General features: G+C 36.2%; 1 protein-coding gene across 50 annotated transcripts in view; it reads left to right on the top strand.

Moving 5' to 3' along the window:
- EIF4G3 (eukaryotic translation initiation factor 4 gamma 3) overlaps window positions 1-15,803 on the top strand; it is a 280,890-nt gene that overhangs the window by 161,883 nt on the left and 103,204 nt on the right. For all 50 annotated transcript variants that reach the window (XM_088790400.1, XM_088790399.1, XM_088790392.1 and 47 more), the window contains 2 exons: window positions 40-137; window positions 2,250-2,372. In XM_088790400.1, the coding sequence (XP_088646526.1) occupies window positions 40-137; window positions 2,250-2,372 (221 nt within the window). The remainder of the gene's footprint in view (window positions 1-39; window positions 138-2,249; window positions 2,373-15,803) is intronic.

Here is a 15,803-nt window from a genome sequence, read left to right as displayed (position 1 = left end):
TAACTGAATGCTTCTTGTTATTCTTTTCTAACTCTGTAGGAACGCCTTTTTACCCAAGTCAGCCGGTGTACCAGTCAGCACCTATCATTGTGCCTACGCAGCAGCAGCCCCCTCCAGCTAAGAGGGAGAAAAAAACAGTAAGAGATCTTCACTAATTTGTCTTATCTTAAAATTGAATGTCCATTCACTTATGAAATAAGTTTGCTCCCAGCTATGATCATTATTCATCTCAGTTCACAAATGAGTGCCATTTTTTATTTTTCCCTTATATCCTCACCACTAGACCTGGAGGCTGTGTATGGGCATATAATTAGAAGTTGCAAGTACCATTTGCTTAATATCTATCACTTTCCAACATGCACTGAGCTGGGTATGCTAAACGACAACATGTCCTGTAGCTTTAGATCTGGGAGGGTTTGGTCTGCTAAGGTCTTCTCCAGTGGGAGGAATTTGAGCTCAGGTCTCACATCCTGACTGTCCTTTAACTCTAGTCCTAGTCAGATCAACACCCAAACAGGAACTGATGGGGAAATTAGCACAAGAAAAAATAAGCAAAGTGTTTAGGACAAGAAAAATCCTTCCTGTGGAATAGACTTATTTTCAGAAACACAAAGCAGAATTTAGAAAATGTATTCTAATTGTTTTTAATAAGTTATAGGGGCTTTGTCTCTGTCTAGTATAAGACAGGCCCAAGAGAATTAGAGTGTAGTCATATAAAATTCACATTGCAGAACATTTTGTAGAGGAGTAGCTTGCAATCTCTTATCCATCAGAACACACAAAAATTGATGATGGTTATAAGACACTCCTCCATTCACAAAGATAGGATAGGTGGGTGTGACATCATAGCAATACCCTTGAAATACTCTCACTTAATAAAAGTTAATGAACTTCAAAACATTGATTCTTTATTATCAGAAACAAATTACTTGTGCACACATCATAGTAAATAGGACATGCCAGTATATCATAACGCTAAAGTTGAGAAACTGCTATGGAAATGTTGACTTGAACACTTTCAGAATGCAGAAAAATTAATAAAGAAGATAATGAAAATAGAGGAAAGTAATGATAGATTTTACTGAAGAACAACAAATGAATTAGAAGCACTACTTAAAACTGTAATAGAAACAAGTTTCCAAACCTGGAAAAATAGCTGGTATTAAAAATCTTACTGAAGAAACTACTTCCAAAAAAGCTTCCTGATCCAGAGAGTTGGTTTTATTAGTGAATTCTTTGAAATTTTCAAGAAGCCAGGTACTCCCAACTCTATTATAGAACCATCTCCACTGACGTCTGTAAACATAAGTAGCCTATAAAAAAATAAAAGTGACAATAGTTTAGTGGTTACCAGAGGGTCAGGGGTGAGGGGGATGGCAGATTAAGGTAAAGGGGATCCGATATATGGTGATGGAAAGAGAACAGACTTTGGGTGGTGAACACACAATGTCATATATGGATGATGTATTACAGAATTGTACACCTGAAATCTTTGTAACTTTACTAACAGTTGTCACCCCAATAAACTTTAATTAAAAAAATAAAATAAATAGAATAAAAAAGGAAGACCATGCACAGTTTTCTTCATCTGGCATCTTTTTCTTATCTGTACATGTTGATGATCCTTCCGTATCAGTACATGTAGGTCTATCTCATTCGTTCTCCTGGCTGTTTGGTATTTAATAATGTAAGGATGTGACCTGATTTTTTAATTACCGTGATATTTGATGTTTGATTGGCCTTTAAGATGTTTCTTTGTCTTTGCTGGAAAAACAATATTGCAGTGACTGTCCTTACATACATATATAAGGTTATCTACAACATGAATTCTGATTAAGTCCTAGGGTATACATATTATTAATTTTGTTGGAGAGCTGTTTAAGGCCTTTAAAACTTTGTGCTACAGAGTAATTTCCGTATTTTAAAACTGTTTTATGAATCTTATGTTAAGCTTTGTAAATAAAATCAGTCAATTTGGCAGTGCTTATAAGACATACGTTAATGCTTTTTGCCTTTATGACCTAGAAATTCAGCCAACTAAATCTCACTTAGCTTGTTATTCTAATTAGTTCATGTCAGAGCTGATGACCTAAATTTCTCTGAATGACCCCGTATAGTTCTATGATTGAAATAAAATCAACTTTGCTATTTGATAGGTTTCCCAGTTTGCACTTTTACTACATTATATGTCCATAATCTACTAGAGAGACACCCCTCTGTAAATATGCCATCTTATTGTAACCTTATAGATAAGAATTCGGGATCCAAACCAGGGAGGTAAAGATATAACAGAGGAGATTATGTCTGGAGGTGGCAGCAGAAATCCTACTCCACCCATAGGGAGACCCACATCCACACCCACTCCTCCTCAGGTAAGACAGAGTGAGCCATGATGGATGGTGGTACGTATTTGTTCACTAACCTCTACTGAACTCTTCTGTTTTCTCTAGCTGCTTTCTGTACTTTCCATGTCTATCAGTTGTCTCATAACCTCGAATATCTAAATGATATTTAAACAGACATTGTTTCTTTTTATAAATTATTACAACTACAATTTTTTTATTGGTGATATTTCTGTTTTTCTTCACCTTCAGAGCATAGCTGCTGCCACTCTTCCTAATGAGCTATTGCATGATACCAAAAGAAGCTGCATTCCTATGTAAACTTCATCATTAAATGAGTATTTTATATTTTCAACATGGAGCCTTAGGAATTAAGTGCTGCACACTACAGTAATGCAAACATTAGGGTTGAGAATTTAAGCATTTTTACTGAACAGTATTGTTTGAGATGATTCCCTGTGTTACTCAGACAGAGCATGCTTAAATGTATTATAGGTATACCTGTTAGGACTACATAAATGAGCTTGAGTGGACGGTGTCTCTCTCCTTTAATTATTTACAAGGGTTATTATGTCAGTTAAGCACCTTTTTGTTTCTCTTGCAGAATGTGATTATCATGATCTTCTAAGAGTTTACTTTCTTGCTTTTAGAAACCAAGGCATTCCAGTGGTAACTGGAGTTTAGTAACTACAAGAGAGAATGGAATTCCCCAAATTTGACAGGATTTTTATTTTCTCACTGGATTACTTTAAATTTTGATAAACCATTCAGAGGAGATGAGTGGTTTTCCAGTCTTCAGAATATCTAAAGTGAGAGCCTAGCATATAAGACAGATAAAACCCAAGTTATTAAGAAGTAAGGGGCTGCTTGCTTCCCCATCTTGTAGCTGGATGGTAAGGTATTCCTCAGAGCCCGGTTTACAGACAAGTGATATGGATGGTCAAATATAGTGGATTTCAGATGATAGTATATTAACTTGATTTTAATGTATAGGTTTAAAAAGTTCTTTAAAATATTTTTAAAAATTGAGATCACAAATACCGTATTTTGCCATGTATAATGCACACTTCTTTGCCCAAATTTGTGAGGGAAAAATAAGGATGCGCGTTATACATGGGTAGTACTAACCCTGTATCTATATAAATGTTTTTAATTCTTTTATTTATGCTTATGAGTTAAAGCGTACCTCTAGAAATCAATAATGATATCCATATGCAAAATAATACCCTTAAGACGAACTTGCAACGACTAAGAGTTCTTGGCCTTCTGTGATGCGTAAATATCGTAAATCTGTTACCGGTACATAAAATTTCTTGTACCTTATATCTGTTCTTGTGTTTTGTAATTATTTGTTACATAAAATATCTTGTACCATACTATATTAAAAGATAAATGCTAAAATTCCTTTACAATACAAAAAAACAGTACCTAAATGTGAACAAATAAAAATTTGAATTAAATTAAAACAAAAGTTTTTTTTTCCCTGAAAGTTTGGGCCAAAAACTTGGGTGCACATTATATACAGGAGGGTATTATACCCATCAAAATATGGTAGATGTCTGTGTTTAGAGCCCCTTGAAAATCTGAATTTGAGTAAGCCTAAAACTTGGGCCTTTAATGTAATGCCGTGTGTCCCTTGTAAATTATGATAGTCTTTGGCTGACATTTATCTCAGTCGTCCATCATCTAGATAGGTATAATAGTGACCATCTAGATATGTGAATTGTAAGGCCATATTAATGATTGTTAATAGAACTTTTCACCATTCCCCATTACTTCTGCAGGGATATACCAAGTCTGGAATGATTAAGGAGGTCTCATATTTAATCTTGTCTCTGGAAGTAAACATGGAGAAGCCACATTTACGCATTTAAATTAATGACTTACGTGCTCTATTAGGGACAAAAATTTAGGATTGATCAGTAGTTAAATTTTAGTCCGCATTTTCCCACAGTAATTAAAATATTGTTACTGTCAAGCCATATGGTTGACAACTTTTTGTTGATATGTGTTTAAATTCTCAACTTGAACATGTGTTAGTGTATCTTTTGCATTTTAATTCCCTGTGGGGTTGGCTTTCTGTGATGTTACCAGGCTTGATCCCACTCTCTTCAGGTTATCCCTCTGTCCTTAGCCATAGAAATCCTTTTGCTATTATCTTTCCTCAGGGACCACAGGCTTGAACACCAGTATATGTATTTGTGTCATCGAAACATATTAAATGTATATTTTTCTTTGATAAAGGCCATTGGTTAATAATTATAATGTGAGTAGTAATTTTGGGGATGTGATATCATGAAGTATCAGTTTATTTTATTAATTTGCATTTCAATCCATGCTTACCAACCTGTTGGCTTTCGAAATACGTGAAATTCATGGAATGAACAAATAGCTTTTTAACAGAGACATACGCACTAGAAATATTTCATTTTCCTCTTAATGAAAAACAGCAGAAGGGTGATGATAGCAACTGACACTTGGCTTCAGTTTTCAGACATTCATAGTGATGCGCGTGGAGTAGAAGACTCATCCCTGCTGAAGGGAGGCGGTCCTCACCAGCTGGTGGTTACAGTATTTACAGTGGGACCCCGGGTTTCAAAAAAAGCTAGAAATCTCTATTTATGGAAAAAAACAAAACTCCAAGTTTTAAATGTTGGCAACTAATTCTGCTAACAGATAGCTCTATGCCTGCTGAAGAAAACCCGTTAGGGTTAGCCTAAAAGCTGCTAGTTTGCCAACTTTGGCCTAATTCTAGATATAGATCATGAACTACATTCTAATTAGTAAGACTGCAGATGAGACAACTCTGTGTCAGAATTTATGACTGAGTAGTAAATACTGGATTGCTTTTGGCCTGATGGCGTACCTGCTTTGAGCCACAGTGCGTATGTTGTAAATAGCAAAGCCTTTCCTTATCAAGGAGGGTATCCCAGTCCCAGGGAGAGAAAGGACACTTACTAAGAAATAACTGGTCCTCCTGGGAGGTGTATACGGAGAATTATGAAAGCACCAAGGTGACCAAGTGGTACAGAGTTTTGCAGCACAGACTCAAATGTATTGGATCACAAAAACCTATTAATGGTGGTATAGGTGATGTTGTACAGGGGAAAGTTTTAAATCTTTGGCTTAGAATCAGACATACCTGGTTTCAGGTCCTAGTTCCACTACTTAATTTGGTGACTTAATATTCCAGAGCCTTAGCTTCCATTTTAAATAATGAGGAAAATAAAACCTATCAGATAGAGTTATTATAAGGATTAAAGGAGACAAAATACTTAAAAAATTGCTTAAGGTCAGGGCATGATGAGCATTCAGTAAATATTACCTGTTACCAATATTACAATTATTGTTATTTTAGGAAGCACAGAGAATGAGTCCAAGGGTCTGAGAGGCTTCACAGTAAAGATGCTATTTAATCTGAGTTCCCAGATTGGTATTTGCAAAATGGAAAGAGAGAGGGGTATTCCAGACAGAGGGGCAGCATGTGCAGAAAGGCACATGGAGATGGCAAAGCTGATGAAAAGAAAACTATTGTCCTTTTAGGTGATAAATTAGGAAGTCAGTTGAAGAAGAGGAAGCCAGTTTGAGAAATATTTAGCAATTGGTTACTAAGTTAGGATTATAAAAAGGGTGACCATATATAATCATTTAAATTGAGGCAGTTTTAGAAATGAATGGGGATGCTATTAATTATTTTGCTGGGATAACAGGCATAAACCATTACTGTACAGGTAAATGGGGATGCATGGTTCCCCTAGGTATAAGAGAGGAAAGGCTCAGAGGGTGACTAAGCTTGGATGCCTGGATTTAACGTGGAGTATGCATGGGGAAGTTTGCAGAGGTGGATAATGAGTTTGAGTCTGGCAAGCAATCAGACCAAGAGCTAAGGAAAGTGCATTGATTGGCTTTATGTGAGAATGGAGAGGAGAAACAGGTTTTTGCCCTGAAGAATAGATTGAATTTGAAATTGTCCTGCTTCCCTAAATTTTAAAATGATCTGTAGAATAGCTCTTGGAGGTTTTATTTCTCAAATATGCAACATGTAAAAAACACATAGCTGCATACATGTGCCCCTTCAGATTATCACAGTACACAGAGGTGCATGGAGGGGCATCTTAGAGTACTAGCACACTTGCTGCTGGTCTCCACACTGTCGCTTAGATTGACGTGGGTCAGAACATCAAGCCCCTGAAGCCCCGTTTTTTATCTATAAAATGAGTATTTGTACTACATAATCTCAGTGTTCCCTATTAAATATCAACATGGGAAAGAAGGGGAAATTTTTGGTACTTTCCCATAGCATCAAACTCTTTCAGCTACATATCTCTGCTGTTGATAGTAATTAGGCACAAGGAATATTTTCTGTATTAAGAAATGTGCTAGATGCCTGGAAGTCAAAGGACCCTGTAGGGTAAAAAGAAAGAAGGCTTCTAAAATTGTCTACTTCCAAAGGCATGGGCTTGTGTATCAACGTCACTTAATTTTTTTTTAAATGAGCTATGTATACCTTTCTATCCCCACTCCCTTTTGTTCTCATTTCTTTTGTGTTTTAAGAATCACTCTTACAGTGAAACAGTTATAACTGGGGAAAGAGTCCTATGCCGTAGTGTGTAGGGACAGAGAAAAGGTTGGAAATTATTGATCGTTGGCACGTCTTAGGAAAGATACAGCCTCTCCTGTCATTTGGGAAAATTACCTAAGTCATCGGGTTATCCAGTTTTCTGAAGAGCTTCTTAAAAACTTGATACCTGGAAACCTTAAATTCTGACCACTTGTTAATTAGTTCATTTCGTAGTTTTAGCAACAATAGTTAACTCAAGTTAGGTCGTATTCATATTATACATAATAGGTAGAATAATAAGTAGATAAGTTCCCGCAGAAAGATTTTGAAGGAGATACCTATGTAATGTTAAACTATCCGATCTTAACTTTCGCAGTGTCACTTTGTCAGCTCAGTGTAGGCACTGCTCAGTGAAGATCATTTTGTGCCTTGAAACATACAGGTATGGTTTTGTTTTACTGAGGTTTGCAGTAAAGATAGTGGTTGTTGAATTAAAACACATTTTTCTTTATCTTTAATAAATAATTTCTCATTAGTAACCTTCTTTGATTTAAAAATGGTACTTTTCAATAATATGGAAAGCCTTGTAGACTTGAAACAGATAACTAAGCTGCGGTGTATTCTCTCAGGTTTTAAAGGAGATGTCTTAATGAACAGATCCTTGCTGGCGAGGGTTAATTTGTTTCTTTGTTTCAAATGAATTTGTACACAGACTGTCAGAGAGTACTACTTAGAACTATAGAGTACAGTTGTTGATTTCATCAGGTCTGTCTCCAACAGGAGTTTGTCCTGAATTTTAGTAAAACCAAGCTTCTCCAGCTTCATTGCCTGTAGGAATTTCCTAAAGGGAACAAATTTGACTTCAGGTCACTTTTGAGATACTTACCTTCTTTTGGAAGCCAGTGGAGCAAGTATGTTTTAAGTTGTTTTGGCATCCCAATGAAGGTCTACTTTATACTATGGTGTACACCTGAAACGAATATAATACTGTGTGTTATAGTATAGCTATAGTTTAATAAAAAATCTTTAAGAAAAGATCCACTTATGAGACACATTAATAACATTAACATTTATTTTGTTTTAAATGATTCTTTGTTTATAATTGAACTATGTTTTTTCATACATCTTCACCAAATTTTGTGAAAGCCTTCGCTGTTAAAGTGGTATGATTTTACCTTAGATACTCTAAATCTGAATCCTAATTATAAAGAAAATGTGACTTGAATTTTTGCATAGGTAGCAAAATTTCTGTCCTTTACCACTTATTACCAGTCAGACATTGAATAATAGTGTTGCAACTTGTAATCATCTAGCAACTATGATTATAGTTATAGGGGATCACACGTATTATAAGAGATCACAAGAAACTCAGATTTTGAAAATTATTTTTCAGAATTAACATGACTTAACTTTTATATGTATAAAAATTACAAATCTTCACTGGAAAATAAGAGTAGTAAAGAAAGAAGTTGTAACCCTAAGTCTTAATACTGAGATTAAATCATTGTTAACTTTTTGGTGAATAACCTTCCAGACATTTTTAAGTACATATATATACACATACACACACACGTATCCATACCTATAATTTAATATATTTTGGTTCATTCATGCCATTTTATAACTACTTTTTTTTTTCATTGATCTTGCAGAACTGTTCATATTTGACTGTAGGTATTATAATTTTTAAGGCTACATAGTATTTCTTCATTTGGAAGTACTCTATCTAATTGATGGGTGTTCCTATTCTTTCCTGTTTGTCAGGAATATTAACAGTGCTGTGAGGAACACCTTTGTGTACCTCTTTTGGGGGTATGGTGTGGTGACCTATCCTCCAGAAATGTGCCGGATCATCTTCCACCAGCAGTAAAAGATAATACCCCTTTCCTTACATTATTGCTTATTTGATAGATTGAAAAATAATCTCATTTAAATTTTATTTATTGGTTTTTGTGGAGTAAAGAATTTTGATGTGTACTGGTTATTTGTGTGTATGTATGAATTATCTGTTCATGTCTTTCATACACATTTCTTTCGAGGTGAGGATTTTTTTCTGGGTTAATGATTAATTCTGATTTATAAGCGTTCTTTACATGTTAAACAAATCCCTTTGACATATTTAACATTTTTTTCTAGCTAGATGATTCTGTTTTAACTTTGTTAATGGTGCCTTATTTACAAAGTTAAAACATATGGAAGTTTTAAAATTTTTATATTCACAAATTCCTGTGTTTTCCTAAATAATTGATGTTTTGGGGCTAATACTTTGAAATAGTTTCCCACCCAAGATAATAAAACTACTCGTATATATATTTTCTTCTAGTACTTGGGCTTGATTTCTTTTTTTTTTTTTTAAAGATTTTTTAACTGGGGGGAAGGGGAACAGGACTTTTTTTTTTTTTTTTTTTTTTTTAATTGGTGAACAGTGTGTACTTCCAGGACTTTTTTCCAAGTTAAGTTGTTGTCCTTTCAATCTTAGCTATGGCGGGTGCTGTTCAGCTTCAAGTTGTCCTTTCAGTCTTAGTCGTGGAGGGCACAGCTCAGCTCCAGGTCCAGTTGCCGTTGCTAGTTGCAGGGGGCACAGCCCACCGTCTCTTGCAGGAGTTGAACCGGCAACCTTGTGGTTGAAAGGATGCGCTCCAACCAACTGAGCCATCCGGGAGCTCAGCGGCAGCTCAGCTCAAGGTGCCGTGTTCAATCTTAGTTGCAGGAGGTGTTGCCCACCATCCCTTGGGGTACTCGGGGAATTGAACTGGTAACCTTGTGGTGGAGAGCCCACTGGCCCATGTGGGAATCATATGGGCAGCCTTCGGAGTTAGGAACATGGAGCTCTAACTGCCTGAGCCACTGGGCCGGCCCGGGCTTGATTATTTTTTATTTATGTGGGAATTATTTTGATGTATACACAGTGAGGTTTGGATCCTGCTTCCTTTTTTTTAACCAAATGACTCAGCTCTTGTTTTAGTATTATTTATTGAATAATCATTGCCTCCTTTTTTTGAGATTTTGTTTTAATTATTTGCCGAATTATATATACCTGGGTCTATTTCTGGACTTTTATATTCTATTACTATACTATCTTTAATACAGTAGTTGTATAATACACTTTAATAGATTAGAGAGAATGCCATCCACATTATCCTTGTTTTTTAGAGTTTTTCTTGTTGTTTCATCACTCTTCCTTCCATTGGAACTTTAAAATCATTTTAAGTCCTTTAGGTTAGCCTGATGGCTTTTATCTTGAGTGTCTGGGTTTCCCTCATCATTTCTGATATCTTGGCAACTGTTCTTTGCCTTCAAGGAAGAGGTTCTCTCTATTGTAGATGTATTTTGTTTTATCAGATTATTGTTTAAAGAAAAAAAAATTGTTTTCATTAATCTGAATGCCTTTAACTTGGGCATACATTCTCTAGTTTGTACCACTGTTCTATTAATTGTTTTACACCCTTTTAGGTCACCTATTGGTTTAAAATGGCACTTGAGTTTCTGAACCTTTCATTACTGTTTCTTCAGGTGTTTGGTATGCTCCCGTTTTCTTTATTTCAGTAAATTATAACACAGTCTACCCCAGTTGCTCAATTGATGAGCTTAGAAGTCGTCTTTTAACTCTTTATCTCATATTCCACAACCATTATATTAGAAGTCCTGTCTGGGTCATCTCACCACCGTCACTGCTACTGTTACCCTCTAAGCCACTTGCATCTCTCCCCTAGACAACAGCAACTCCCCACTCGTCTCCTTGCATCTGGTTTGCCTGTTCTCTATCTGTTCTTTTGAAAATTGTTTTATTGAGGTATAATTGACATATGACATTATATTAGTTTCATGTATACAACATGATGATGTGATATTTGTTTATATTACAAAGTGATCACCATAAGTCTAGTTAACATCCATCAACCATACATAGTTACAAAAATTTTATGAGCAATTTTTAGATCAATTCTCTTAGCAATTTTCAAATACGCAATACAGTACTATTATTAAATGTAGTCAACATACTGTATATTACATCTCCATGACTTACTTTGTAACTGGAGGATTGTACCTTTGGACTTCTTTTGCCCAATTCGCCCACCCCCTGCCTCTGGGAACCACTAATCTGTTCTCTGTATCTATGAGCTTGTTATTTTTTGATTCCACGTATAAGTGAAATCATATGATATTTGTCTTTCTCTGATTTATTTTACTTAGCATAATACCTTAAAATCTACCCATGTTTTCATAAATGACAGGATTTCATTCTTTTTTGTGGCTGAATAAGTTCCCTGTGCGTGTGTGTGTACGTGTACATACATATGTACTACATTTTCTCTCTTTATCCATTCATCTATTGATGGACACTTAGGTTGTTTCCGTAACTTGGCTGTTGTAAATTATGCTACAGTGGACATGGATGCATGTATCTTTTCCAGTTAGTGTTTCCTTCATATAAATACCCAGAAGTGGAATTGCTGGGTCATATGATAGTTCTGTTTTTAATTTTTTGAGGAACCTCCATGTTTTCCATTTTACAGTCCAACCAACAGAGTTCCCTTTTTTCCACATCCTTACAAACAGTTCTCTCTTGCCTTTTTCATGAGAGCCATTCTAAGAAGTGTGAGATAATATCTCATTGTGGTTTTGATTTGCTTTTCCCTGATGTGAGGTTGAGCATCTTATCATGTGCCTGTTGGCTACCTGTATGTCTTCTTTGGAAAAATGTGTTTATGTTCTCTGTCTATGCTTTATAGAACACCTAGAGTGAGTGGCTGTTTTAAAATATAAATCCTGTCACACCCCTTCCCCATGAAAAACTGCCCAATGTCTTTCCACTGGTGACAAAAAATAAGAAAGTCCACACTCAGAATTTTGGAGGTCCTTACGAGGTCGTACCTCGTCTGATTTCTGGCTGGCTGTCTGAGCCCTTCTCCGCCTTCTCTCTTCTCCTGCATAATACTGCATTGCTGCTGTGCTTCTTGCCCTTGGTCCAGCCTTCCAAGCCGCCTCTACCTACCACTCTTGCTCTTACTATGCCTTCTGTCTGGAATCCTCTTCCACATTCCAGCCACGTCTGCCATGTTTCCCCTTTCAGGAGTCTCTTCTAATATCATTTCCTCAGGAATACAGTCTCTGACTACTCCATAGAGTAGCACCTTCACACCCCTTTTCGCTCTGTCCTTTCCCTGCTTTAATTTTATTCACAGCATTAACTTCTGTCTGACAAACGGGGTTATTTTCAGGCTTGTTGTTTGTCTCTACCACTAGAATGTTCGCTCCATGAACGTAAGGAGCCCCATGTCTTTTTCAGCACTGTTCTCCCAGCACCTGGTTGGATGCGTGGTACTTAGGAAGGCAGTCAATAGATGCTTGTTAGCAGTTTAGCCTGTGAAGGGCCTTTCCGTGGAAGAGAGAAGATTCTTGTTTCAGAGCAACCAAGAACGTAGGATAAAGTGGTGAAAACAAAGTAATACTTAGACTTGTCCAAACCTGAGATGTCCAAACCCCCGCTGGAAATACAAGTTCATGTCACTCAAGATTTTTTACACTGGTAGTTTCTTGGGGAAATTGTAGAAAGGAAAAGAAAAACGATCCATTGGTTGATGCCTCCTCTAGTCCTTACATTCTGTGATTCTAGCTTTAGAATTCAGTGCATTTATTGTTACTGTTCCATTATTACTATGATCATTATTTATTGTGCATTGTTACCCTTGTATTAAAGGAGATGTGGATTATGTCGTTCCGTATATTGTTATAGAAAAATGGATCCTTGTCTGAGCTTCAGGTCACATGTCCAACTTTTTGCTTGATCTCTACACTCACTGTCTTCACAGGGAGTTCAATTCAAAACTTGAGTTCATGGTCTTCCTCACCCCCGTCCTTTGACTCCCCAAACCTGATGTTTCAGTGTTCCCTATTTCAGTGACTGGCACACATAAACCAGAAATCTAATCTTTTTACCCCCTCATTGATCCCCTCCCTACCTTATGTAATCAGTTACCAAGTCCTGTCAGTTTTATTCCTATATTAAGTAAAATTCATTCAGTCCCCCCTTTATTACCACCAAAGTTATTTCCCTTTGGCTACTACAGTAACGTTACATATTGTGTTCTTATAACTAGTTCATTCTCCGTGCAGTAGTCAGAAGGCTCTTTTAAAACATAAATCTGATTATGTCCCATTGCTGCTTAAACCTGTCCCTGGGCCTCCCACTGCTGTGGGGACAAAGCCCAAAACCCTTGGTATGGCCTGTACATTTCACACTGAGGTCCCCAGCTCTTCCTGTGTTCCTCTCCCCCTCGCCCCCAAGTTGGCTGATTATGTATTACTCTTCCTTTCAGAGCCTTCCTATGTGCTGTTTCTTTTGCCTGAAATACTTTCTCCTACACTTCCTCCCTTATGCCTCCCACATGCCTGCATTCACATTTTTTGAAATTCACCCTAAATGTTGCTTCCTAAAAAATCCACATACAAAGTCAGAACCCCAGAATACGTTACCTCTGCGTTCTTACTACTCCAGTATAGCATTTATAGCTTTTGTAATTAAATGATTAATTTTATGTTGTATTCTTTTTTTTAAAATGTGAAGCAAAAATAATTATTCATTGAAGCATAATTGACATACAATAATATATTCGTTTCAGGTATACAGCACAATAATTTGCCATTTTCTATATATTGCAAAATGGTCATCACTGCAAGTGTAGTTAATATCCATTACCATACGTAGTTTCAAATTTTTTTTCTTATGATGAGAACCTTTAAGATTTAATCGTAGCAATTTCCAAGTATTGAATAAAGTGTCATTAACTGTAGTCACCTGGTGTGTATTACATCTTTGCAGCTTATAACTGGAAGTTGGTGCCTTTTGACTCCATCACCTATTTTGCCCGCCCCTTACTCCCTCAACCACCGCTCATTCTCTGTCTATGAGCTTGTTTTTGTTTGTTTGCTTTTTATGATTCCTCATGTAAGTGAGATCATATGGTGTTTGTCTTTTTCTGTCTGACTTATTTCACTTAGCGTAATGCCCTCAAGGTCCATCCATGTTGTCACAAATGGCAAGATTTCATTCTTTTATGGCTGAATAATATTCCATTACATGTATATGGTTTATTCTTTACTATGTTTCCATTGATAGAATATCAGCTACGTGGAGCTAAGGATTTTTTTTGTTGTAGTTACCAGTGGGTTCTCAATGTTTTGTATATGGTAAACACCAGGGGTAAACACCCACACATTTCTAATGAATGAATGCGGGAGAATTGTCTCCCACTTACTAAAGAAGCATATTTTGGGTTTTTATTTTTCTGTGTTATTTATTTTTTTACTTCTTAATCTTTATGTTTCTCAATGGGGGCTGTACTTGTTTATCCTCAGGATTCATATATATTAAACATGAGGTATTTGTTACAAGGATTATTTTAAAAGTCATTGAATAAGACTTTGAAAAATCAATTGCAGTCAGCTTTTCCTATCCACAGGTTCCACATCTGCAGATTCAACCAACCATGAGTTCAGAATGTTCAGGAAAAAGTGTTAATTGTTGCTGACACGTGCTATGTGTTTAGGCCTGTGATGGTGTGTCTGTACTGAACATGTACAGACTTTTTTTTCCTCGTCGTTATCCCCTAAACAATATAGTATAACAACTATTTGCATAGCATTTACATTACACTACGTAATTATAAGTGATCTAGAGATGGTTTAAAGTATATAGGATGTGCATAGATTACATGCAAATACTACGTCATTTTATAAAAGGGACTTGAGCATTTCCAGAGTTAGGTATGCATGAGGGCTCCTGGAACCAATCCTCTGTGATACCGAGGGTCAACTGTATACCTAAAATGATGAAATGGGAAGCATTCAAATAGCCTCTTATGACGACAACAAATTCCATCAGCATCTTGCTTATATTTGCATAACTATTTGGAGTCTCTGGCTCTCTCTCAATTATAAGGGGTCAGCACACATTTTCCATAAAAGGCCAGATAGTAAATATTTTTGGCTTTACAGCCATAGTTTCTTTCACCACTGCTCAACTCTGCCATTGTAGCGTGAAAGCACTATATGCAGCATATAAATGATGCCAGTGGCTGTTCAATAAAACTTGACTTATGGACACTAAAATTTTAAGTTTCCTATAGTTTTCATGTTTAAAGAAATACTGTTCATTTTATTTTTTTCCACCAACTATTTTAAAATGTAGAAAGTTCTTAATCTCACGGGCAGTACAAAACCAGGTATGTGGTCCTTGGGCCATGGTTTGCTGACCCGCATCTAACTTCCCTCTTTACTTAAGCAGCTTGTCATACACAAGATTAAAATAGATAGTAAAGGAAGGTGACTCCTTTCTGGTTAGAAACAATGTGGCTGTGTGAGGAGAAATGAATTGAAATTGTACAAAGAAGTATTTAGGACAATACAAGATTTTTGTTGCCTGTTTTACCTATGGGTAAACACTCTGTTTAAAAAAATTAATTCTTGCAGTATTTGGGCTCAAATCTACCATTATCCCTTAAAGTCAGTTCTTTAAATTTAATATATAAATCTTCCAACAGAATAGATTCTCGAGTAGAATTTATAAAGGGAATTCACTTCTTGGATGCTATCAGATATCTAATATCTTCCTATACTTTAAGCTCCATTATCACTGTGGCTGAAAATTGAGAACTTTTTTTTCTTCTGCTATTCAGAGCCTTGATTTTGAAAATTTTAGGATGGAGGCCTTGGCATAAAGTATGAACTATTGCAACAATGTGCAGTTGCCAGACCAACCCTAACCTTTTAACTCTGACTTCCAGGTCATCTTTATTGAATTATTTTATATTTTGCTGCTAATTGCCATTCCAGAATTATTTTTATAAATTGTTATTTCCCCCAATAGTGAAAGTGACAGAAGTGCAGTGATTTTGAAA

Source organism: Rhinolophus sinicus, chromosome 14, assembly GCF_057876585.1.
Source record: "Rhinolophus sinicus isolate RSI-liver-muscle chromosome 14, RSI-T2T, whole genome shotgun sequence".
Classification (NCBI taxonomy): Eukaryota; Metazoa; Chordata; class Mammalia; order Chiroptera; family Rhinolophidae; genus Rhinolophus; species Rhinolophus sinicus.
The sequence above is the reverse complement of the archived record's forward strand: the minus strand, read 5'-3'. Positions and strand labels throughout refer to the sequence as shown.